The 24,776-nt window shown below is 41.6% G+C and overlaps 1 protein-coding gene and 1 long non-coding RNA gene across 2 annotated transcripts in view; one reads left to right on the plus strand and one right to left on the minus strand.

Annotated features, from left to right (window-relative positions):
• Positions 1–24,776, plus strand: part of LOC100748159 (cadherin-99C) — a 76,648-nt gene that overhangs the window by 38,079 nt on the left and 13,793 nt on the right. The window contains exons 2-6 of the mRNA XM_012381782.3: positions 8,291–8,366; positions 14,786–14,851; positions 15,956–16,134; positions 18,273–18,395; positions 21,296–21,559. Of these exons, the coding sequence (XP_012237205.1) occupies positions 8,291–8,366; positions 14,786–14,851; positions 15,956–16,134; positions 18,273–18,395; positions 21,296–21,559 (708 nt within the window). The remainder of the gene's footprint in view (positions 1–8,290; positions 8,367–14,785; positions 14,852–15,955; positions 16,135–18,272; positions 18,396–21,295; positions 21,560–24,776) is intronic.
• On the minus strand, positions 18,332–24,331 carry LOC112212216. The gene is made up of 3 exons (XR_002946034.2): positions 24,321–24,331; positions 18,499–19,502; positions 18,332–18,451 (listed from the first exon to the last, which is right to left on the minus strand). It is a non-coding gene; the product is annotated as an uncharacterized LOC112212216 (long non-coding RNA).

Raw genomic sequence — 24,776 nt, forward strand, 5'->3', positions numbered from 1 at the left:
TGCCCTTGCCCCCCCCCCCCCAACCGTTATGCACTCCTTTCCTGTTGCGGTGTATCACCGCGGTCGAAAGTCTATATGCAGTCACCTGCATCCTACATCGTCGCTCCTCCGCGCAATGGTCGTTGTATTCGTTGATTTTCGCAATACCAGATTTTTCATTCGTTCAGTTGGTTCTACGATTCGGATAAAACGCGATAGTCTGGCGTTTGACGTGTTTAAGTCGCTAGGAGTGATAAGGTAAACGAGGGGAAGAATACGACTCCGATGTCGCTATTGACGAACTCGTTTTCACACGTTATACTTTTACTTTCATCTTGCTGCGTATTTAAATGCGCATATAGTACGCGTACTTATGTGGTAATTGAAGAATATCGCGCGATTATACTCGCTCGACGAGTTTCTACTTGGAATTCTGCTGTAATTGCCAGCGTTATTGCGTTCATAATTTATCGATGAAGAGCGGTGTTACTCACCGTTGCGTATGACGATTATACGACTATATGCTAGTAAAAATATTTTGTAACGACAATCGTAGACGGATGAAAGTCTGAATGAATACGTATTCATTGTGTTCGTTAATAATTCGTTGCCGCATGTCGAGCAACGATAAGATGTAAATCCGTGCGTTTTTAACGGATGACGGAGCACGGAAGCGTACGCGAGTTACCTAACTTAACTAAGCGATACGTTTCTTTTCAAAGACAAGCACATTTACTTAAAATAATTCTCAACCCGAGGACGTTGAAATTAACGCGAACAACGTACTACTTACGCGGGTTCGCTCGAAGCATCGATCTTTTTGCGTTCTATTCGCGAGACCTTCGTCAATCGCCTGAGAGAAGCAGAATACAGCGATGAAATGGAAAACTTGCTATCGCGTCGTAATTTCCGTTGAATAACGGTTGACGTGAAATCAGGAGACTAACGTAACCTACGAGGATTCTGTAGATTCAATTACTATCATCGAAGGCTCGATTTCATCGACGAACATTTCCGCAGGAAATGCCTATTTAACGTCGGCTTAAAGAATTTCCTGGTGGCTTGTCTTACCTCCTTCTTGTTGTTTCAACGAGAAATCCGTTCTCGTTGAAAGCCAACCCTTTTATCCGTAGTCTTAACTATATTAGGGTTTGCTATTCGCGATTCGAATCAAAGATTACTTTCGAGTTGACTCGGATAACTTTAGAATAGAAAACATACGAATCGCGTATTATCGTCGTTGTACGATCGTCGCACGATAAAAATTTAATCAAAGTTACCGTTTCTTTTTTCGATTACGATCAGAAATTAACGTAATAAAACAATGGCGTAACACGATACCGTAAATGAGCAAACGCGTATAACCTCTGAATGGTACTTGCGCCAAGACTCGTGTCGAGAGAACGAAAGGAAATTAGAGCCGTCCGTTTCCTTGCATTGTCGCAGCGAACAGGATCACAACGGGAACAATAAAAATTAACGGTCACGAATCAGCCGCGAATCCAGGTGACTGGCGTCTACGCGAGTACGGTTATTACGCGATATCTTAGTAGGTACGTTCGAGTTAGCTAGACGCAATCGGGGACGAGCTATTGTTCCCAAGAATAAGAGCGATTCCCCGGAGAACAGGATTTTCAGTCTCACGCTATCGTAAGCTACGAGATTGTTTCGCGGTAGAAAAGCAGGTATGAAAGGGACGAAAAGAAAATGCGATACGGCGCGAGCGCGTTCAATCGCGTTCGATCGCGTTGACATGCTAGGGATTGAACGATTTACGTCTAGTCTAATTTCAGGTAACGAATACCGGTTAATTAGTAGCACGACACTCGCAAATCGAGTCGCTTCCGCTTTCCATCCTTACGTCGCTCCTTTCTCGTTTTCCATACGCATCACATCTTTTCTCGCCGTTGCCTCGCTGTCACGCCGTGGCACAGATTTATTCTTACGCATTCTAAGTCTTCTCCTTCGATGACCTCTTCTTTTGGCTATTCGTATAAAAATATACGCGCAGTGTAAAATAACCTGTGTCGCAGTGTAAAATAACGCAGTGTCTGGATAACCTGTACTACGAATAACGCGCAGCCGCTTGCAATTCGTTGACACCGTATAAACCAAGGGGAAACAGCTGGCAATACGGTAGTGGACTAATCAGAAATATACCTACATTACGTTGGTATACGTTATCGCGATCGACTGTGCAACGCAACTGCACGCCGAATGCTCGGATGCACCGCCAGAAACCCCCTACCTGTTCGCTTCAGATCAGACTCGTATTCAGATTCGGTTGTCAGTGTCATAAACTAACCGAGTAACGGCAAGTTCGGATGGCTGTTTATCGCGTTATTACTGGCCGCCTGCTCCACGCTGTGCCGAGCAATTTGAGCAGTCATTGCCGAGATGCTCTCCGTTCCTCGTCATTCGACGAATTCGTCGATCGGATATTAGTAAAATGAACCACGATGACGAAGCGCGATTAATCGCCATTTACTTGGCAGTTCCTTCCACTTCGTCGCGGCTACGTACGAGCATATATCATTCACCAAGGTTTAAATAAAACGTGGGGATCGGCAAGGCGGTAATTAATAAATCGTAGGCGGTGGCCACGATGTTATCCGTATCGCGATCGCGGCTGCCACGATTGCTCGGTTGGCGAGGCCACTGGCGCATCATAATAAGCGATAAATAATCACCGGTTGACTTCCACTCTTCTTTCCCTACGCTGTGCCAGGCCACCGTTTCTCTTCCCTGGTAACGTATCCCGTATCGACAGTTTCCCGGGAGAATCGTCAGGATCGACGATGTCCGCAGGCTGTGAAATTTAGATAAAATCTAACGGATCGATGTACCATTTACTTTACGTTAAATAGATAATGTCGATGGAGACATATCGTTTACTATCGGCTCCAAATTTTTAATTGGTGTACGTAATTTGACAAGGAACGACATATTTTGTTTTCGAACGATTACTTTAAGAACACATTATTTGTATGTCGTATGTCTACATCGGTATTTCTTCTATATCTTTTTCTAAATATATGTATATGTTACATGTATTATCTACGGTAGCGGACAAAAGTTTAAAACCACGATTTGTAAACCGGATTACAAACATCTTATACGCATATTGTTCTTCTATTCGGTTTGTCTCTTTGAAATAACAAAGCTGTATGTTTGACTTCCGTAACCTCAGACCGTCAGTCGTTAAATGCAAACAATGTAGCAGTTACAACAGTTAGTTACCGCTTAGCGCTTGTAAACGGTGGACGTTAGTTTAAGACGATCTGTGTAAAACGCGAGTAAGAGTACAGTTTTCGAACATTTTGATTCTGGAATGTCAAAATCATTGTTTAGCGTACCTTTTGTTGCTTAAAATTCATTTAGGTAGGAACAGGCTATGGGTAAATCAAAGAATTTACTTGAAAACGAAAGGGCACAAATCGTAAGTCTACGAATATAGCGAATAGGTCAGAAACGGCTTGTAAGCAAGCTTGGTATAAATTTTTAAAGGCAAGCATGTATTGACCGACGAAATATTATACAGATTTCGTTCCTTTTTCATAACTTAGCTACTGAGCAAAATATCAAAATGAAATTTTTTTCTAAGCGTATAAACAAATGTCCAATTAGTTACTACCAAAAGCAGAACACTGTATTTATATTTTTTATGGAAAGTAAATCGATTATTTATTTTTTCCATTTCGTCTTGATCTTTCGTCCGCTACTGTACCTGGTAGAAAGTTGGACATACGTAAGAATTGGAGTACTCGGTTCTGTGGAAATGATTCAAACGAAGGGGGACAAGACGGACGTGAGAGAAGGCACAAAATTATTCAAAACGATAAGTAGAGGCTAGTTCGTTGATTCAGAACTACCGCACCCCGTATTCTAGCTACGGCATACGTATACGTGGATCGTTCGTCTTGCTCGTCCATCGTTTCTAGCGGCAAATGTATTCGTAACGGAAGAGCGAAGGAAAGAAAGGGGCAGGGTTAATCGTTCGCGAGGATTCTTCGAGCACGTAGTTCGCATCGAGGAGCAGGTGCGTTCTCGTCCGTTCCTACCTAGCCGGTGTAACAGACGACTCGGATATGCATATTACACACAACGCGTCCGGCGATACGTTACGCAGACCGATAGTCACAGCAACATCGTTGTTTCGGTCCGTATACGCGTTATGTCGTTTTCTGCAGTCACGTTCGGTAATCGCAACCTTGTAAAACTGCCAGCCACGTTGCACTAGCTTTCCTCGACATCGACCAACGTGTTATCACGAGGAATCGTTCAACACTGCGTTTTGTCCAAAATTTATCCAACGAAACGTGCTACCACAAATTCTCCCGAGTAGAAGCAGACCTATGGAAATAAATTTTTCGCAAAGATGTGATAATTTGTTGGAAGTTATTTCTTATCATGGATAAGAGTGCCATCGAAATGCAAAGATAAGCAAGGATAAGAAGGGCAAGATTCGAAGACGATTTTTATATAGGAGATGGCAATGGAAGATGATTAAATGCAAGCAACGGATGAAACGAAAGAACGAAGAAATTGCCGTTTCGTTCCTCGAGAGAAAGTATAAAAATGGATCGTAATGGAATTACGTATACGGTTGTCTCGCGTCAAATTTCTGTTTCGCGTCGAGCTTGCGTTGACTCCGTCTAACGTCTGACATTTCAGATCGACGCTCACCTTTTCTACCCCGTTCGTCTTTATACGTTTCTCGCTTCTGTCTTCTCTGGTATCTATTTCTATTCCTCTATTAGCGTCACAGAGCCGGACTGTTCGTCGAATCAAGTTGTTTAATCGTAAACCGTCCAAAAACTCGTAAATTTTACCTACGTATTTACCTTTTCGTTGGGCATATCGATATTTTGTCATTGCGTCGAGTTAGTATCGAGCGATAAATCAAGCGGGTATGTATCGAAAGATGGATTAGAACGTGCGAGATCTTATTAAAAGTTGTTCCCTGACATTTTACCACGGTTTACTTCCGACATAGATAGCACTGGTTCGAGAAACGGTCATACTTTCGCGATTAATAAGGCAGATAGTAGAAAGTGAAGTAATTCTGCTGTTGTAGAAACGTGTTGTGAATGGAAGTCGCTGTATCGCGTAATCGTGTAATCCCGACTTTCGTGACTTTTACTAGGAAAAAGCTACAGATTTGGTGGGAGAATCATAGTGCCGAAACGTTTCGCTAAGTTTAAACGCTATACGTTTATCCATCGTTGTTACACTCTATCGTGAAATTATCGGATTTAAACATCGTTGAAAAAAAAAAAGAAAAAAAAGAGAACGCGTACATTAGTTAAGGCGGTAGCGTAGAATAGAGTTTCGTTGTGTCAACGTTCGTGATCAATTGGAAAATGTATAATTTCGCCGGAAGGAAAGATTATGTTAGGAAAACAATCGAGAAAGGTAAATAAACGCATGTTATTCGTTGATGGCAAACGAATCGTTTGGTTGATATTTCTATGATTCTCCTTTATATCCTGTTTATCGAGTGGAGACGAGCTTAGCGATATCGCTCGTACATATTTATATCGATGTAAATATGTATAGGCTGTTATTTGCGCTGTGATCGGTACAAGGTAAATTTAAGATATTCATAGAAGGATACAATAGAAATATTCTAAAAATAATCATCGACCAGTATTACCTAGCCGCGAATATTTCACGCAAATAGACTTTTATCGGGAACAAAATTCGTATTGAATTTTCTCGGTATTTGATAAATAATAGAGAGGCGGATGGGGCTATGTTTTCACGTTAGGCGTTCAGAACTCGGTAATAACTCGTCGCCCACGCAGGAAAGTGGCCGCGAAACTCGCTTCGCACACTTATGTACTCTTTAATAGGGAGGATTCGATGAAACCGATAGCGTTAAAGCGGTTGAACGAACGGGAGACACGTTAAAGCCTGAAAATGCGAATGTGGGATGGTCACGTATGAGAAGTTGATTAGAATTCTTTCGGCGAATTGAAATCTCGTATCCGTGTATAATCGTCGAGATAGCGGTGACCCGCGTACAAGCAAATAAATAATTCCATACGGTTTGGATAATGAATTTTATTCTCATTAGTGGTGTAGCAGAATTCTATTTCGAACGTAATACGTGCCTAAATACCGTATTACGAGCTCGTTACTATAGTGGTACGGAGTACGGATTCGTATTATTTTAATTATTCTCAGGTAATCGAAGAACGTTCGAGATAATCGAAGCGTAACGTTTCATAGTTAAACCGACCGAACGCGCATTGGACCGTGTTAAATTTTGTTTACAAGGCCACACGATGAGTTCGATAAAAATGTATTGCTAATAGAGCAAATAATAAATTTGAAAACTCGCAATGCGTTCGGTAAGCGCGATCGATAAGTGAATAGAATATGGAAATACCGCGGTCTGGGCTTGGATCCAACAAAAAAAGTCGCTGCTCCTTCGAAATATAACTATTCCTTTTAATTTTCTATCACGCTTCGCGAAATACTCGTATCCTGTTAGTTTGCCGTCTATTCTCACGATGTTAATAACACGGTGGCGGTAATATTTATGTGCTACTGAATCGTAGCCTGTCTCGTTCATCGATCCTTTCTGGCATCCTCGACGATTTTAACGGTGTAATTCTTGAAAATTATGGCGCATACTTGGACTTTGCATTGCAAGAGGGGCGACTGGATGTACGCCAAGTGGAAAATATGGAAAGTATCTAGTTAACTAGGTATTTTTCTTTGCGAGAAACTCGCGTAAACAAAGGTAGAACGCCAAATTATCGAAGCAGCTTTACTAGACACGCCGTTGTAAGCCATGGACGCGTATAAGGCCGCAACGTACTCATGCCTCTACTTATCTTGCTCGTTCAATGGACTTTCTACCGCTCGCGTTGCGTCAATCTTAAAATCGTAGGCAGCCGAAAGTATTTTAGTAAGGCAGCCTCGTTCGATCGCGATCCACACACGCTTCCAAAAGGATATTTTCTATCCTGATACCAGATATTCGTATCTCGTCGTTACGTGACAACTTGATAGAGCTGTGACGGTATTTAAATCGTGGCATGGCTCTGTTGAATCGCATGCATCCAAGTACATGAAAGATTAGAAAAAGATAGAAGATCGAAAAGAAACGAGCGAGAGGGAGAGAGAGAGAGATAGGCGGCAGGGGTAAACTGGCCACAAAATGTTGGCCATTATCGATAGTCCGGCGAGGAGGAGGCGTTGCAGCGTGTAGACACGTTTGATGAGAACGCGCACGCGTCCAGGTGACGGGAACACCTCGGGTCCGAATGTATGCGGGCGAAGATCACACGGTACCGATAACATTGTTTCCCTTCGTCCAGCACGTTTATAAGCGCCGCAAATATCCTTATTACATACCGTGCATCAATATCGCATTAGCATAGACCCCACGTAGGCTAAGCGTTAGTTCTCTTTTTGATCCTGTTCCTTATGAAATTCTGCCTGGAAACGTGACCGAGGGGGGATATGAGACAGGATGCGAGTTTCGCGCTATATCTTGTTAAGTATTCCTTTCCTCTCACGCGTCCTATACCCGTTACACGAGTAAATTTGTTTACGTAAGGGCTTCGAACGAAGCTACGTAATATTTCTTAAACCGTCGCGTCGTTATGCGACCCAAAGTGAAACAATTCGTAGATCGCAATTGCAGAAGGAATCGACCGTTCGTTTCTCTTTCTTTCCATCCCTTGTTCTATCTATTCCGTCCCTCCTTTACATAATAACGTTTTAATTACACGTTTTACGATACAGTTTCTACTACCTCCTGCCACGAAGATTTGAACTATTGCTCTCTCGTGTACCTTGTAGTTTCTGCGTTTCACTCTTTCCGAAGAGCTTCGAGTAAGTCTCAGCTACGTATGCTGCTATTTTTTTTCACTGTTTTCCTTCCGAAGCCAATCGGGAGGGAGCGGATGATAAAATACGCGTTATTAACAGTTTCGAAACGATTCAAGTTGACTGTTTGCGAGCCATTTCGCGCTTGGTATTCGATAAACTGTTTCTCGTAGGATTTCAGCAGCTCGAGGCTTAAATCGTCTCGAGTGACGAACATTAGGCCTTTGTTCGTAAAACGATACCATTGCATAAACGATATTGCGTCAACTTTGTATCCGTGTCAGAGGTATTTCTGCGATATTATCGTTACTTTAACGTATAATTAAGTATCTTTCGTTTAACCAGAAATTATAAATCAAGCAATTTGGGGTAGAAATAATGCACCGTATCGAGCAATTTACAACACGTTAATCGAAGTATCGTTCGACGCCAGAAATTTATCGAGATCCCATTATTTCTTTTTCAGGCAAGGACAACGACTGCGTGGTTTTGCTGCTTACTCTGCGTGTTTTTATGCCTTCGTAACGTCACTTCGAAAGCTGGTAAATAATGTTCAATCGTTACTCTTTTTCCCAATACTCAAATATTTATCGGACGGTGTTTTTACTTTTAACCTTGAGTAAAATTTTTTCATATGTCTTTATATATATACGTACTTTTCATTTCGCCGTTTGTATCAATTTTTATTCGATAGTTGAGGATTGAGATTCGATCGTTGATTAGTTTCAGTCAATTTTTACTTTTTCATTTATATTTCGCCGTTTATAGAATCGTATAAAATATTTATTATATGGATTTGGTTTTTAAGTACTTGTTGTATTTCACAGTGGAAATATTTTTGAACGCATGTAAATTTTCGACTTGGGTGAAGTAATGATTTTTAATAAAACACTTTGTCGGTTTACTCGACGAAAATACTTTCTCTTTACGACGGTATTTAAGTTTATATATAGCTTAATGCTGCATCGGACGCGTTAATATGACTAACAATAAGCCTTAAAAAACTACTTTGATCGGTACTTTGCCGATTTGATCGGCAATGCTTGTTTTATGAAACAGAATGATTTATTTATTTATTGATAATTTAATTAATATATTCTCTATGATAACTGTAAACAATTATTTCAGTTCACTCGATATCGGTTTCGCGGACACTCGGTTAACATATTTTTTAAACTTTGGTCTTTTATATCAAACGTGGAACGTTGCGTTATTTTTGCTTAAAAGATTCACGTAATCGCGTGTTCGCAGTACTTACACGACGAAAGTTATTCCATGTTCAAAGAGAAAGAATGCCGTCGAAGAAAAGCGATTTTATTTTAAAAATGTTGCTCCGAAGAAGTATTTTTCTGAAAGGACCTACTATCTCTGTGAAAAAGTTTACCTTTTTTCCCCCCCCGTAACCGTTTTCTTGCTAATGCAATATTCGTACATTTTGATACGAATATCGACGATAAGTTTCGATTACGTATGTACACCTTATTAACGGAACGTTCGTTCGAACCACGACGGATGGACAGGAAAAAAGAAAAATGTTTCTCGGAGGGAAATGTCGAAGGAGCTGGCAGGATAGCGCGTGTAATCTCTCGTACATAAATCTATCTTAGCTGATTGCCAATTACGTCAAGTGGATGTTTACCCGTGGTTTATCGTTGACTGCATTCGTGGATGCTACGATTGACGCCACGCGCAAGAATATTCCCTCTTACGCGTACATTCTGTTCGATCTAACACGGTGACAGATTGTATAACAAGCTTGTCCTCTCTTCTACCCTATCTAGCATACTGACTTGAACCTTTAACCCTTAATTACTGGTTACCTGTAGATGTTTCGTGATTCGTTGCGAGGATGCAATATATATAATATATGTATTATATAGGTAAGTTGCCGGAAACAGCGTAAGGATATACGACAGCCATTCGTTTGCAAGCATCGGTTTAATATCTTCTTAATCGTTGTCAACGTACCATCTAATACGATTTCTCGTTTCAATTCTACGCTACAATTTTTCTTAAAGCGTTCAAAATCTGCGTTTGGTCGATGAAACGAGAACGATGAAATTCCTGCGGCTATTTTATAGTATACTATATATACTATACTATGTAGTAATGTACTATACTATGGTAACTATTCTCTGGCTATCTACGCACGTAGTAGCAGAACGTGTAAGACAACGTTTACAGCTTAGACGGAGCAAAATAATAGATAATGAATAACAGATAAGCGAAAAGATGAGAAGCAGAGGAGCGCAGCTAGAAGTAGAGGTTTCGGACAAGGGAAAACTAGAATTGCCGGATAGGTGATAGAAAGAAAGGGAGGGAGGGAGAGAGGACATCTGGTTTTGTGCCGAGATTGCCGACAACTGTTGCAGCCGGGCGCATAACTCGCTAGCTCTAAATGGTCAAGCTGGATATCGTGGGAATCGATGTTGAAAACGTTAACAGGGACGTCATCTGCGCATTCACCGAGCAGCCAACCAATCCGCGAAAATCATATAACGCGCCTACTGAGAGAAGCAGAGAGAAAAAGAGAGAACCTCGGTGTCCCAGTTGCGATTACCGAGGTAACGATGCAATTACCGGAACTTACATCTATTTAACGCAAACACCATTGATACGAAGTCACGTTCGGTCTGACACGCGAATCATCGGTGCTTTGGGCGCAGCTCTGATTACGATTGCTATTTCGGCAAATAACGTATACGCAAACTCAATGATTTTAACCGTTCTATCGCTAAACCGTATAACATGTGTATCGTTTGTGGCTGAATGTAGTCGAGTAATTTGTATCATATGCCAGGTTTTCGTTAAAACTCGACGCGTGTTCGTTGCGATCGATTGCTCGATCGATAGTAAAACGCTAGGTCGCGGATTTCTCATTTTTACGATTACTAAAATCATGATCTAAGAACCACGAAATGTAAAGGCTTGTCGTTGATGCGAAATTAAATACGTTCACGCTACGTACAGCGATGTTTCTCTTAGTACAAAACAGACATCGATCTAGGTATCGCAATATCTTGTATATATTACTCTCTGTTATATAAACATTCGTGCCTTAGTTTGCCATTTAGGAAAAAGCTATGAGATGTACCAAATAGAGAACGTGTGAAAACATTTTTAGGTAGAATGCATTGTCGAAGACCCCGTGTATTGCCAGAAAAGGTCGCGATAATAAGAGTTTTACAACGTTACGATAGGTGTTATTTAAGGATAGAATTAACATTCTAGCAAATGGAAATATCGTATGATGGTCTAAAATATTAAAACGTTTGCTTTTTCGTTCACTACGATAAAAGCGACCGTTAGACTAGAAAAGTTGAACGACGACTAAAGTTTATACATTGTTTGTTCTACTCAAAAAAGTCAACGTTTCGTATAAGAGAATTTTGCGAATAGCAAAAGTTTCTTAGTAAATTTACAATAAATAGTAGCATGGAAAATTCTAGAAATTTATTGGAGGAAATTTATCAATGAAAATCAAAGTTGTGCTCGTATACTCGCTTTTGCACGTGTACCTTTCTTGTTCTAGCTTTCTCTCGCGAATACCGGTCCGGTAGTAAAATATAATAGTAACGTGCCGTCTAAAGCCTCTGGTTTCTAGCGTACCTACAGTTCGTCCATTCCAATGTTCAACGACCCGTCGCGATCGAACCGTCTAGCACGGAAGTTCATGACAGGCTCCGATAAACTTCGCTCAGGTGTTGTTTGCTTTTTAGAAAATACTTTCGATCCGTGAATCGAACCAGTTCCTTTGAATTTTAGTATCGACACCGATCGGTTGTGCGCTTGTTCGAAACCGTCTATATCTTCTATCCATCTAAGCGAAATTATCGCGACGGAGAAATTATTGTATTGTACATTTTATCCGTCTTAAGAGCTCATCTGTACGTCGCGTTGGCCTGTCGCGCCTACTTTGTACCTGAGTGCGCGGTGTATACACAGTGGTTGATCGCGTTCTTCGGCGCTCATAGCTCACGGATCTTGCGGCCAATTTGGTGGCCTCCAGCCTTCGTAAACATCAATGCCTCGGTGTGCACGGCATATAAGATCGGTATACAGCCTTAATGGCAAAGCCGTACGTACTCGAGGAAATGCGTTCGATAAATCAGTGGAAATTATCGATTGCCAACTGGAATATCTTTTGAACAAAGCTCGCGACGTAGTTGCTAGCGGCACGTCTTTGTAAATTCGTGTTTCTACGTTTCTTAAAATTCTTCTTTTATTTCAGGTTTTCTTTCTTTCTTTATTTCCTCTACCTACGTTGTGTCTACGCTTGATACGCTTGATACGGCGTTTTATTGATTACAATTTTGTTCATGCAGATTCAACTTGCGATTCGTAAATTGTACGGCATGTTGTTAAAAGAGGGAACGGAGATATGGGTCTGCTCCTTCAGTATGCACTTTCTAATGCAACAACTTTCCACGAAACGGCCAGGTTCCGACGATAGCGTACACGTTTCTTCGGTGAAAAGAATTCCTCGAGGATGTATTACAGCGGTCGCATAGCCGTTGGGTTGCCTTTTATCCGGAAGAACGTTTAACTTTCATGGACTCGAAGCAAAACGACGATCGTTATACGTATTTCAATTTGAGCAGAATCTGTTCACTGGGTAAATATCGTGCATTATTTTGTGCATTATTTTGTTCATTATTTCTTACATTGTATGGAACATTGTATGCCCTAGAAAATATATCGTATACGTACGGTTTACGTCATCTGCGCACACGCCATAATTCAGCTGAAACGGCATAATTTTGGCGTTTGGTATTCTCCTATCGAGCGTAACACCGTTTTCCATGTTCGAGCGATTTCGTTTAACGGTAACGGCAATCTTGGGACTCTCTCGTGTCACGGAGCGCAAGACAAAAGGATTTCTGCGCGTTTCTGTTGGATAGGTGTTCATTAAAAAACGATCCATTTAAAGATTCGGCTCGGATACGAGACTGGCTCGAGGCTCGAAGTAGGTAACGCGTACGGAAGAGAAGGTAAATGTCATCTAGCGTTTTACCGATTGTCAGAGTAAATTTCATGATAGAGGAGCGGCGCATCTTCGTTCGTCGGGGCTATTAGCGTACGACGTTAACCTTTCGATGAAAGATCGTAGCCACGAGGCACGTGGTTGGTCGTTGGCGTCCACGACCTCGTCGCGAAGTGTCAGGTAAGAATACTCGTGATGCGTAAGGTTGTATCCTGCGTTTTCTCTGTACACTAGTGCCCGTCTCAATTATCAATCGTTTCTAATATTTGCTAGTTTCCATACGATGGTGATCGCAATGATACCTTATACAGAAATGAAATAAAATGCTTTAAGAAGTTGTGTCTCAAGCACATAGCGATGGCTATTTTTATCTATAAACCTGTTACTCTTCTTTCGCCGCTTATCGTTAGTTAGATTAAAGATAGATATCCCCAAATCGGTCGAATAAATTCTCAGATTTTTTTTCTTTAATAAAGCTGGCTAAGCCGTAGAAAGATCGGAAACCTTTGCTAAAAGTAAGAGGGTTAACGCTTGCACATGGAAGGCTTGGATGGTATTACCTGCAAATCATTTGGGATTGTAGAAGAGCACCGATCCGAAACATCGATCCGTTCGACGAATAAAACGTGTAATTCGCGCAAGCTGTTCTATGCGTGATACTTTTACAAATATAGTACACGTATAACTAATTAAATTAACGGTTTCGTGGTTCGGTGTTACAAGGGATTACAAGTATTATATACAAGTGGTAAAAACAACGTGTTATTAATGACATAAATGTTTGATCGCTTGATTTAGCCGATGAAACTGTCAAGACGTAAAATTAATTACCGTTGCCGGTACGAACGATAACAATTACAAAACCAGTTTCAACGTGATGCATTTTGAATTCTTAGAGCTTGTTGCAAAGTAAAATTGCGTGCGAGATTGTTGCGATTCAGATGCCACCGTCCGTGCAACTCGATTAATTCGCCTAAAAATAGAATAATGGTGAGCCAGCAAGACGTTTCAACAGCTGGGACTTGTAAGCTGCGTCGTCCATACGACTACAGCCGCGGTAATCTCGTAATCTTTTTCTCAAAAGCGGCCGTTTTGTGTCGCTGAGTCACGTTTCCGGTCAGACAGATTTCTTGCACCTGCTCCAACGATTCTTCGAGGGAAGCACTCTTACTAAGTTTTAAAACTGTTAGACCGAAGATATGATTATCGCACATGAACGTACTTTCACCGTGATGGTCAACGGAATTTTCTAATAAAACACTTATGAAAATGATATTTACAACGAAATTTCCATGTACCATCGACGATGTAAATATTCCAGTTGGTTTTTAATGGGCGTTTCTGTGATACGTGCTTCATTTTTCTTTTAGTATGACCGATAACGAAACAATGTTCCAGTCTTCTCTCCTAAGTTCTCAACCTTTTTAAAATTAAGTTTAAAGGAGATACATAATGTATGGGAATCTGGCGATACAAGTTGGCAGCAACGGAACAAGCAATTCGTATCTTCTAAATATGTTAGATCGCTAAATGGAAGCGAAACCTTATCGATAGGTAAAGATAACCGATCTAATTCACGCGCGTATTTAGATGCGTGTTTGCGGCAACGTACCATATCTTTGTGACGACATAATATATAAAGGTCGCAGTTATTTAGCCTTACCGTAATTATTTGCGACTGAGCCGAGGGCTCGATATGGACCTCGGCAGGGTGTTTGCGCGAATGTTTGGAAAGTCGATATCCAAGTCGCGTACGAGGTGTCGAAGATATGAGTGTCTAGTGTGATAATGTGACCCAAGTTGACAAGCGATCTAACGTTCCATTGTCAAAAAATAGAGACTTTGTCTAAAGTTGTAAAGGATCTGGCCATGGAGCGGGAAAGTAGTGTTGCGCTATTATAAAATTATAAAACGCGAGCCTTGCGAGATATAACGAAGATATTAATCCGATAAAAGGCTTTTCTTCGTTTGTTGCAGGCTTGTGCGAGGTGGAGTCAGGACAATCGAATATTATTCTTGACATCGAGGAGAGCAGGGGAGATGGTAAGTTTGCGTTTAATTTAATTTACGTTTAGCGCCAGGACGATCGTGTTACTCGAAACTGGACTGTCAGCGAAATAAAAGTAAATTTCCTCGGCTGATCGTTCTTATTTTCTCTCGCTATTTCTTTATTATTTGCTATTCGTCGTACGTAACGCCAAAACACAAAGAATAGCGAACATTTTCGATCGAAAGAAATTGGAAAAAGTTCGTTCGAACGATATCCGACGTTCGTAATCGAGTAATTAGGCGAAAAGTTAATGCTCTATTAATTTCGCGGGATAAAATGTCGAACTTAGTTAAGAAATTATGCGAAACGAAGGGAAGCGAATCGACGCGATGCAATTAGGGAGCGCTGGATGTCACTAATGAGATATTGCTCGAGTCCTCGAGATCGCGCCTAGTTTGCTAAAATAACGTTAATTATCCAGAGTGCGAACACGAGGAAGTCGTTTCGTAGCCTCTTACCGATTTTAACGTAGTAGCCGCGTTCTCTTCTAACCACGTAACTTTTACAATTGCGTAGATGCGGGCCGATGAGAAGAAGGAAATTCAAGATTTAACCGGCTTACAATTGTTACGCCAGACAGTAAAAAATGCTTGATCGATAGTCCTTAAGATCAATTTTATCGGTAATTTAAACGGCAAAAATTTATTCTGACATTTGTATATGTATGCGTTTTCATATTCGATGTACATATCCATTTTAACGATTATGTCGATTAAACATTTTCTGCTGTAAGCCTCTAAAAGTTTAATATCTTAATAACTGGTCCGTTAACGATTCTTATCGATCCAAAGGTATTCGTAAGCTTTTTGGATTCGCTATTGCTTCCTTCTTTTATTCGTATTATTCGTATTATTCGTATTATTCGTATTATTCGTTTTATTCGTATTATTGTTAGAAGACGGCTGTGATTCTACCGTATTATCCATAAAGGATAACAGGTATTCGTAGGACGTTGGAAAATATGTTATTAGAGGGACACGTCTAGTCGTGGAATCGACCGCGTGAATACGTTACACCCATTAGGCATGGTTCCCAGACAAATCGGTTGGCACGTTGATCGTTGTAGCGATCGCGGTTCACGGATTTTCATTTTTCAGCGACCGATCAGAAGACCGTGCCGGAGGAACTTCCGGTATCTGGCGATCCGTATAACGAGACCACGCTGGAGTTGATCTTTCCTGGAAGACAGCCTCGTTTTAAATTGAATGGAAAGAAGCTGCAGCTGTTGGATCCTCTGGATAGGGACGATGAAAATCTCTCGCACGTCGTTTTTCAGGTGAGACAAATTCTTACTAGACTTGCTTACTTTCGACAAAGTGGATTTCGTAACCGGAACATTAGGTGGGCTGCTACTTTTGCGCTCAGCGCGGTCGTGTGAAATTAAATTTGTCGAATCTGTTATCTGCGTTTTGCCTTACGTAATCGGTAGTTGCCCGCTTCGTGTGTCGCAGTGTTTATCTCCAGAAAGCCACGTATATTTCTTTGCGATTCGTTCCGAGCATGTAACTGGACGTGTTTCCGAACCTGGATAACAGAAACGGTCGATCAAGCGAGCACGTACGTGTTTTTCAAATGCGCTACTTACTGGCTGGCTCGTGAAAAGATTGCTAGACCGATGATTAGTGGAGATGATTCATTTTTTGCAATTCGGTACAAGTGCTACCGAAGTCTTTGCTCGCACGAAACAATTCTTTCTCGTTTATTCTTATTCTCATTTATCTGCAATAATAATAATAATAATAATCAGGTTTGCTGACCCTACCATCTATGGAATGGCCGAATAAAACAGCGAATTGTTTCCAAATAATTCGAGATATTCGTGAAAAATTCGCGACGTTTCAACGTTATAAATGTTAAAAAGTTAATTTCACTCGTAATCGGTCCCATCGAATTAACTTAACTTATCCGGATCCGTTTAAAAACCGTTTGATCACCGTTAGAATGAACTCGATGACGAACAGCTCGATACCTGGAATCTGATTTTTGCTGTCATTCTCCAAGTGTCACGTACCGATCGGATAAAGAGACCGTTTAAGAAACGCACGATAAAGTCTTTGATTCGACGATCGCTAATGATGGCGATCGAATGCACGATTTGCGGAGAAATTCTCGTTATCGTAAGTAAGACACGGTCGATGCTCGGTCGATCGGATGAAAAACGACGACTCTGGTTTCGAGAGACGCGAAAGGTTTTTGCGCGGAAACTGGTGGTAGCGCGACAGTTTCTACGCTTGGCACCGTCTCGTTGCATTTTCCGCGAGATTCAAGAAGAGCGTTCTTTCGTTCTCGAAAAGGAATCTCGTTACTTGCCCCCGGTATTTTTTGCTCCTGTTCGCAGGCAACGAACTTACCAGCCGGGACAAAACCGGAAGCAACGATCCTTCCGTCGATCTAATTTCGCTCAGTTTCGTTTTTAGCGCGGTGTGCTTCGTTGACCTTTTGAACGGTTATTTAACGGTGACTGTTTGCAAGAACTCGAGTATCTTTCGTTTCTAACGAACGCCTCGTTCAACGTTTCGCTCTGACGCGTGCATCGCTCATAGCGTGTAAGCATGGTGTGGAGGACAAGAGAATTCGATCATAGAATCGAAATAATCAAATCGGGGAAAGTAACGAATTCTTTGGCATCGAATACTTACGTTTCAGATATAGTCTTTAATATGTTGACGTTTGTCAGTAGGAAAACTAGTGTAAAATCGGTAAACTCTGTAGAAACATCCGAAGGAAAATCAGACTATTATTGAATTTGTAAATTGAGATTGCATAGTATAGGATGCCGTTCTTTGTAGCCACGTCGGCAGCCGGGAATGCACGTCGTCTCTTATGACACTGTGGTGCAAGGAATGTGAAAGGTCTAGAGCAGCGTTCTGATACAACGTTCTCCGTCAGAGATTGCTCGTATTTGCCGTTTTCGCAAATTGACCGTATAAAATCCAGTCGCTTGGAAATGCCGCGTACACTTTGCCTTTGTTTGGTAAGCGGTAGATTCTAGCAGTCTTATCGATAATTGTCGTAATGGCGTAAACGACGAATGTAGAAAATATCGTTAGCCTATATATATATTGCGTATATTACGGTATCGTAAAAGCGTTTGTATCGATCAAAATTTTTCGTAAATACGTCCTTATATTATCTAACTCGATAATACGATGTGCCGACAATACGATAATAAGGATTAATGCGAAGAAATATAAAAACTTTTAACGCTAGGCTCGATTACCGTTAACGTAGATATGTCGAGGACGTAGCGGAATCGTATCGAGCGTTGTTGGTAATAAATTTGAAAAAGCACGTATATTTAACCATGGAGGTACGGTCTTTGTCGGTATATTTGTATCGGAATATTTACACGCGAAAACGTGAAACGTACGTATGCAGTAATTTAGTATAAGGTAATTTTCGTTCTCTTTTCAGTTGAGCTGTACGGTGAAGCAAACGAACAAGAAACGGACCATACCGGTGATTGTGCGAGTGTCAGATATAAATGATAATGCGCCAAAATTCATTAACACGCCATACGAGACAACGGTGCCAGAGGTAAGTCGGCATAAAGTGTTCCATCTTTTCAAGCGAGAGAAATTGGCGTCCAAGTACTAAATTCTACTAAAAATTCTGCTAAAAATTCTACTAAAAATTTTACTAAAAATTCTACTAAAAATACACGCGATTAGAGAAAGATAAGGTGTGAAATTTGATACACGTAGCGTTCGTGTCACGCATATATAGAGGAAAAGTCAACTCGATCAAAGTTAATCGATTGGGTGATGTTCAGGAAATTTCGAATTACCGACATCCAGTTGGGTAAAAATCGATCGACAAAGAACGATAAATCGGTGAGATGGTCGTGCTCGAACGATTTGGTCGATCGTTATCCGCGAGAATGTAACGAAATAAATGAAGCAGGCTTTCCTTGCGTTAGAATCACAGTTTAGGATTTATAAAGTCTCGTCGTACAGACATGGCGACGTTAAACGAAAAGCGAAGGAATCGCCATAACGAAAGAAAGATAAAATAATCGACGCGACACGGTCGATTCTAAAGCGTATCGTGTTCGAACGGTTCGACGATATTAAAATTGCAAATGTTTCGGAGTCGATGAACCCGCTACGTGATGGAATTCCCGTCGAAATTAAAAGTACTACGAATGCAAATTGCATCGACGGATTTCCTAGTATAAGCGTTACTAACGATAGCTTTATCCGCGATGTTAGCTACACATGGATGTTTCACGATTTACATAACGACAGGTAAAGATAAAAATAGATACCTATTACTAATAGAGCTGGTACTATGTAATTAAACAGGAACGATCTACAAAAGCGAGCAGTATTGCGATTACGATAAATCGAACGCGCGAAGAACTATTCATCGAATGAGAAATATGCATTTCATAGAAATCGAGAAACTTCGTTTTAATTACGATGAACGTAACGCGCGTTACTAGAGAAATCGATCCATCTGTTCGAATATCTGTTTAATTGTATTATCGATCGGCGGCAGAAAGGAAATCGAAATTCCGTGTTATCTAGAACTAAGGTTAAATGAAATTTTCTAAACGGAAAGTTATTTATCGGAAGAAGAAATTTGACGATAACGCCGGAGAGGCAAACGCAAAGTTTACGAACGTATACATAAACACGGGAACTGTTCGTCTAGATTCGAAAGTTGGATGTGCCGATTCCCGGCGGTGGACTCCACGAACCAATTAAATTATCCAAGTTGTCCACCAGTCGTCCAATATCCCACTGATTACGTATTGGAAGGATAAATCTCGTAGGCAAGTTATCTGGCAACAGGTGGAAAAGTAGATCGCTCTTTCGATCTCTATAGCAGATACGTAGCGGTGGTCGGAAATTTCGTCACGACCGTGTCAAAGAGAAACGAGGAGAGTCGGCAGAATTCTCGTGGCGCGGATTCCTTTTCTTTTCTACGCTAACGGACCGTTATAATAGGAATGGCGCGCATCTCGCGAATACCGGTTGATCCAGCCAGATGCCACGGCACGCACTGGCATGCGTTTGCTCTCCCTTCGATTCCACGTTAATACTTATTTTAATGAACTTGCATTTTACGATGGTGAACAAGCATGCTATCGGGCTACATCTGTAGAGGTAACGCATAACGGTACATCGAAACTGTCCACGGCTCGTTCGGTCGTTAAGCGGTTCGCGTGGATCGTTATACGCGACACGATCGCGTATTGGGGATATCGTTGCAACAAATGGTATTTGCGAGCGCGTTTACGGACAAACGACAGACGAGCACGAGCCTCGTTTCTTTCGTTCGGTAGTTGATCGGTGAAATAATTTGCGAATCGGTCGAATTTCCAGCACGTTTCTAGCTTGAACCATCACGGTTCTTGCTGAGATGCGACAATCCTCCAAGTTGGATGAACGATTTTGAATAGGTGATTCTACGATTCTAGTGTACATGTTTATAGTATAGTACCGATACGTTCTACGTGCGTACTTGTCGGTGTTTTATGAATGAACTCGGTGAATTATTTATCCCGTTGTATTAACGTTCGTTCTATTAAAGTTTTCCATTCCTATTAATATGAATGAGTTTGATTTGAATTCACTTGCGTTTAATGGATGTTGTGCGGTATATAATTTATCGTCGATGCACTATCGCACTGTAAGGTAAAGTGGTTTTGCAATTACAAGCAGACCTTTATACCTTCGATCGAGCGTAGATATCGGATAGGTATTTAAAATTCGATGAAATTTCAAAATTTAGCCAAGTACATGGTCTTGCCGACCAAATAACTCACAACGATACCGTTTCGTAACCGTTATTTTCGCACAACAGATTGCTCGTTATTTTATTGATTTTGTTGGAATTAAGCAGCGTCGGATTTCGAAACGGTAGCCACTATCTTGAAGCACGGACTAATCGATCGATGTCGATAACGTGTTTGCGTATGTACGTGCATAATTGAACGCAACAGACAGGGAAATCTCGATAATTGCTCTTCTAGTGCAAAATATCGAACGAACCGATTATCTCTGAATTAATACATGGACACGTTGCCGTATCAATGCGTGACACGACCATGCACTTTCAATTTCACCGTAACACGATATATCGGTCGCAATTGCAGAATCGTAGGAGTTTTCTCGGTCGAGATAGTGGAACGCGTTGTTCGCGACCTCCGTTTAAACTAATTAATCTACCATGGGCACAAATAGCCGGCCGATTTTCCTAGAAGAGAAACGGAGAAAGCTGAATCGCTCCCGTGATAATCGGTCGTGGTAACCGTAAAAGATCAACCGCACCTCCTCAGAGATATTTGTCCATAAGTTCGTATCGCGCTGCACTCGCCTCCGCACAATTTCTCTATGGTTACTCTGATTTACTGACTACTGTAATAGCTGTACTGTGAAAAATATTTTTTACGCAACTGTTCCATAGAATTCCGTATGGTTTGGTCGTAGTTAACGCCAGTCGGTTCGACCATCTTCAAAAACGTTGTGGCCGTGGACGCGGATGCCGGTGTGAACGGCATCGTGGAATACTCGATCGCTCCTGGTGACGGAACTGGCATTGGCAACAATGACGGAGTTGGTCGAAATAGAATAACAACGGCCGATGGATACGGTTATTTCAGCATTAACTTACCTCATCAAGGCCAAGTTACTGTTAACCGTACCCTGGATTTTGAAAGAACGCAACGATACCTCGTCACCATTTTGGCATCGGTAAGTACCTATTCCTTGGCGATCCGATATGAACGATCAAGGATGTTTTATATTCCCTTTTCTCGATCATTTTAAAGTCCTAAAACACGTTCGACGATCGTTTCTACTTGGGTGTTTCGTCTATTTTGACCAAGAAGCTTCGCTTTAATATTCCTATTTCTTTCCTCGTATACTTTCCCGGTTACGTTTATGATTTCTCGACTGTTTCGACTGTTCCACTGTTTTTACGACTCGCCACCGCGTATCGATAGTTTATTTTTCGAAAATTATATAGATCGATCGGATGTATCTCATCGAAAAATCGTCGAGTAAGGAACGTTATAAAAAGCCATTATGTACTCGCGAGTAACGAAACTGCATAGTGACCTCTACGCGGTTCCCATTAAGGTAATTAGGTATTTTAAAATATTTTCTTAATTTAACGGTAAATCAAGATGGTGGATAGGAAGGAAGGGTGACTTTACGAAAATAGTCATCGGTCAGTTAGCGTGTGACGAAAGCGTAAGAAAGGATTCGATGAGTCATCGAGACGAGTCATCTATCGATTCTCGCACGATATTCGTATCGGCGTATCGATTTTCTTTACGATTACTAGAATGTTCGCGTGGTCTTCCGTCGTTGCTGATACTACGCGTTTCTTACCAATACGAAAATCAGTACCTCGGTTTCTTCTTAGTTTCCTTAGTTTCCTTTCTACGCCGCGATGTCTAACAAGTGCAACGTGCGTATATGCCCATTTTCCAATGAGTAACGGATATCTATGAAATATCAAAAGAGCTCGATAGAATCTATATTAATCTATATTAAAAGGATAATTGCTGTTCGATAATACGTTTAACACGAAGAAAAAAGAGGGAAAGGGATGGCGTCATTGAACACGGAGCACAGCACGCGATCCTTCGCGATATCGTGTCAGTTGGATGTGCAGCTTTGGCACGCGTAGCGAGATTAGAAGGTAGCGATTAGAGCGAGCGCTTGTAGATATTTGCATATCGCTTTCTCGGAGTCGACATTGTTAATTTCGCGACTAAATACGCTAGATTCGCAAATTCTCTAGCTACCATACCGTTGCTGCTGATCTCGGACTACTTATTCGCGTATTTGCTAGAAATACCCCAGCATTTCGATACAGGATTGGATATCAAGGTCACGGAGAAAATGCAACCTTTGCTGAATCGCAACCGATCTCGATTTCGATCAACATACGACAAAATATAAACGGTTGCACATTTGGATTAGAAATAGGTTTTAGGAGCGCAAGGCTGCGTAGACTTTTTATCGGAGTAATCTCGAAATAGAACGAAATGAATTTCAATTGGGTTAAAAACGTTAAAGCTGCGTTGTTTCTTTCAAGTTCTGCTTTCCGCGAAGCTATCGGTGATCCTATCTTTCGCAGATTCGACGCACATTTTCTCAATTTATACCGTTTGTTCTTAGAACCTTGCGTCGAACTGGCAGGCTTATCTTTAGCTTGGTGCAATAACAAATGCGCCACCTCGATCGTCTTAATTATCCGGTCACGGCAGCGAGTACTCAACCGACGTTCCATGATATCCGTATCGATGGAGATGGATAAAGCGCGTAAAGAATATCGATCGACGGTTGTTTTGTAAATGTCAGCGGTTGCGCGGCTCGTGGACTAGGCAAACAAAGAAACTCGCGTTACAACCAGGTATCCGTGAGTAGAACTCGGTAGGTAGCGAATATGGCAGGACTTATATGCATTGGCGTATGCACGTTTGCGGATGCAACCGGGCAAGGTAGAATAGCCTCGCCTCGCGGTATTAGTCACCGTTCGACTCGCGGCGCGCCGTAACCTAAGCTTGAAATTTCATTCTCGTTTGACTGCCGGAAATCGTAAACGCGGCAAATTCGTCCTGTAATACGCGAAATTTATTCCTGTGCGTCTCGTTCTCGCGATCGTTGAACGCGAAACGTGATCGCGTGCGATCAGTGAAAAACTATGTCGCTTGGTAGATGCGTATTCGAATCACGATCCTACGAGTCGAGCTCAGATCTATCTGTATAAGCGTCGACGAAAGTGAAATCGCGTCGTACGTCGCTCGTTTCTCGACGTCTTTTATTCCGCGAACGTGTTTCGTTGTTAGCAACGACGACCGATAGGCCGCGAATGATAAAACGTTTTAAACTTTAGCGAATATCCATCTAACTTTGCTTTGTCTCTTCTTTTTCGATGTTCGATGTTCGATGTATTTTTAAACTCGATATTTCCTCGACTCTATACCCAGCCACGTCTTAATGATTCGAATCTTTACCCGATATAATAGAATATTCGTAAACGATATACCTAACGATATACCGTTCTGTCGTTGAATGGGAAAAATGAGAGAATAGCACCGGAGCTACGTTCGGTTATGGCAGCGTCGGATCTATATCTCTAGGTTTGAAAATAGGAAAAGAGTCGGGCGTTCCGTTTCGAATTTGTCGAAGCGCGAGTCAGCGTAATTGCGAGTGGTCGAGCTGTGCGCGAAACGTGCCATCGGCAACGAATCGTTCGTGGAATGGAGATTAACGGCGAATATTAAATATTAGAGGGATAGACTTCTACAATGTGGTCGCGGGAAGCCGCTTGTCTCGTATATAGCGAGTGTCGGCGCATTGGCGTACGTGCGCATCTATCGACGTTAGTTTTACGCATTTTGGGCACCAAAGATGCAGAACGCGTTCAGATTTCACCGACGATTAAAAGTTTATGCAAATCGCGGAACCACGGTCGGTTATGTCCATTACGACGATCAACGTTTTCGATTCCGTTCGCGTAATAGGTCTCTGTTGCAGACGTATCGAAATGTACGTCGACGTGCATAATTCAGATAGATATCCGAGGCCAATTATTCGGATACGACCAAGTACGAAATACCAGCATCGTTTATATTGGCAGTTTGGTTCGTTAGACTTGAACGTTACGACGAACGGGCGATTTCTACGCCATGGTGCAGCAGCGATCGCGAAACAGTGATTACCGATCGTGGATTGGTTCCTTCCGCGTCGAACGGCCAGCAATATTGGATAGATAGCGGCGTGACTGGGTTTGAAACCTCCGATAAAACAACGAGGGCAATCTCGTGCGAGAGTAAGTACGATGCCTGTTCGCGAACTTGATGTACGCGGTATAAAATTACACGATAATCCCGATTCAAGGCAATGGCGTTGTCGAGGCGTGTAACAACCAGCGTGCGCGCGTATTGCGCGAAAC

Source organism: Bombus impatiens, unplaced genomic scaffold, assembly GCF_000188095.3.
Source record: "Bombus impatiens unplaced genomic scaffold, BIMP_2.2 scf_0135, whole genome shotgun sequence".
Taxonomy (NCBI): Eukaryota; Metazoa; Arthropoda; class Insecta; order Hymenoptera; family Apidae; genus Bombus; species Bombus impatiens.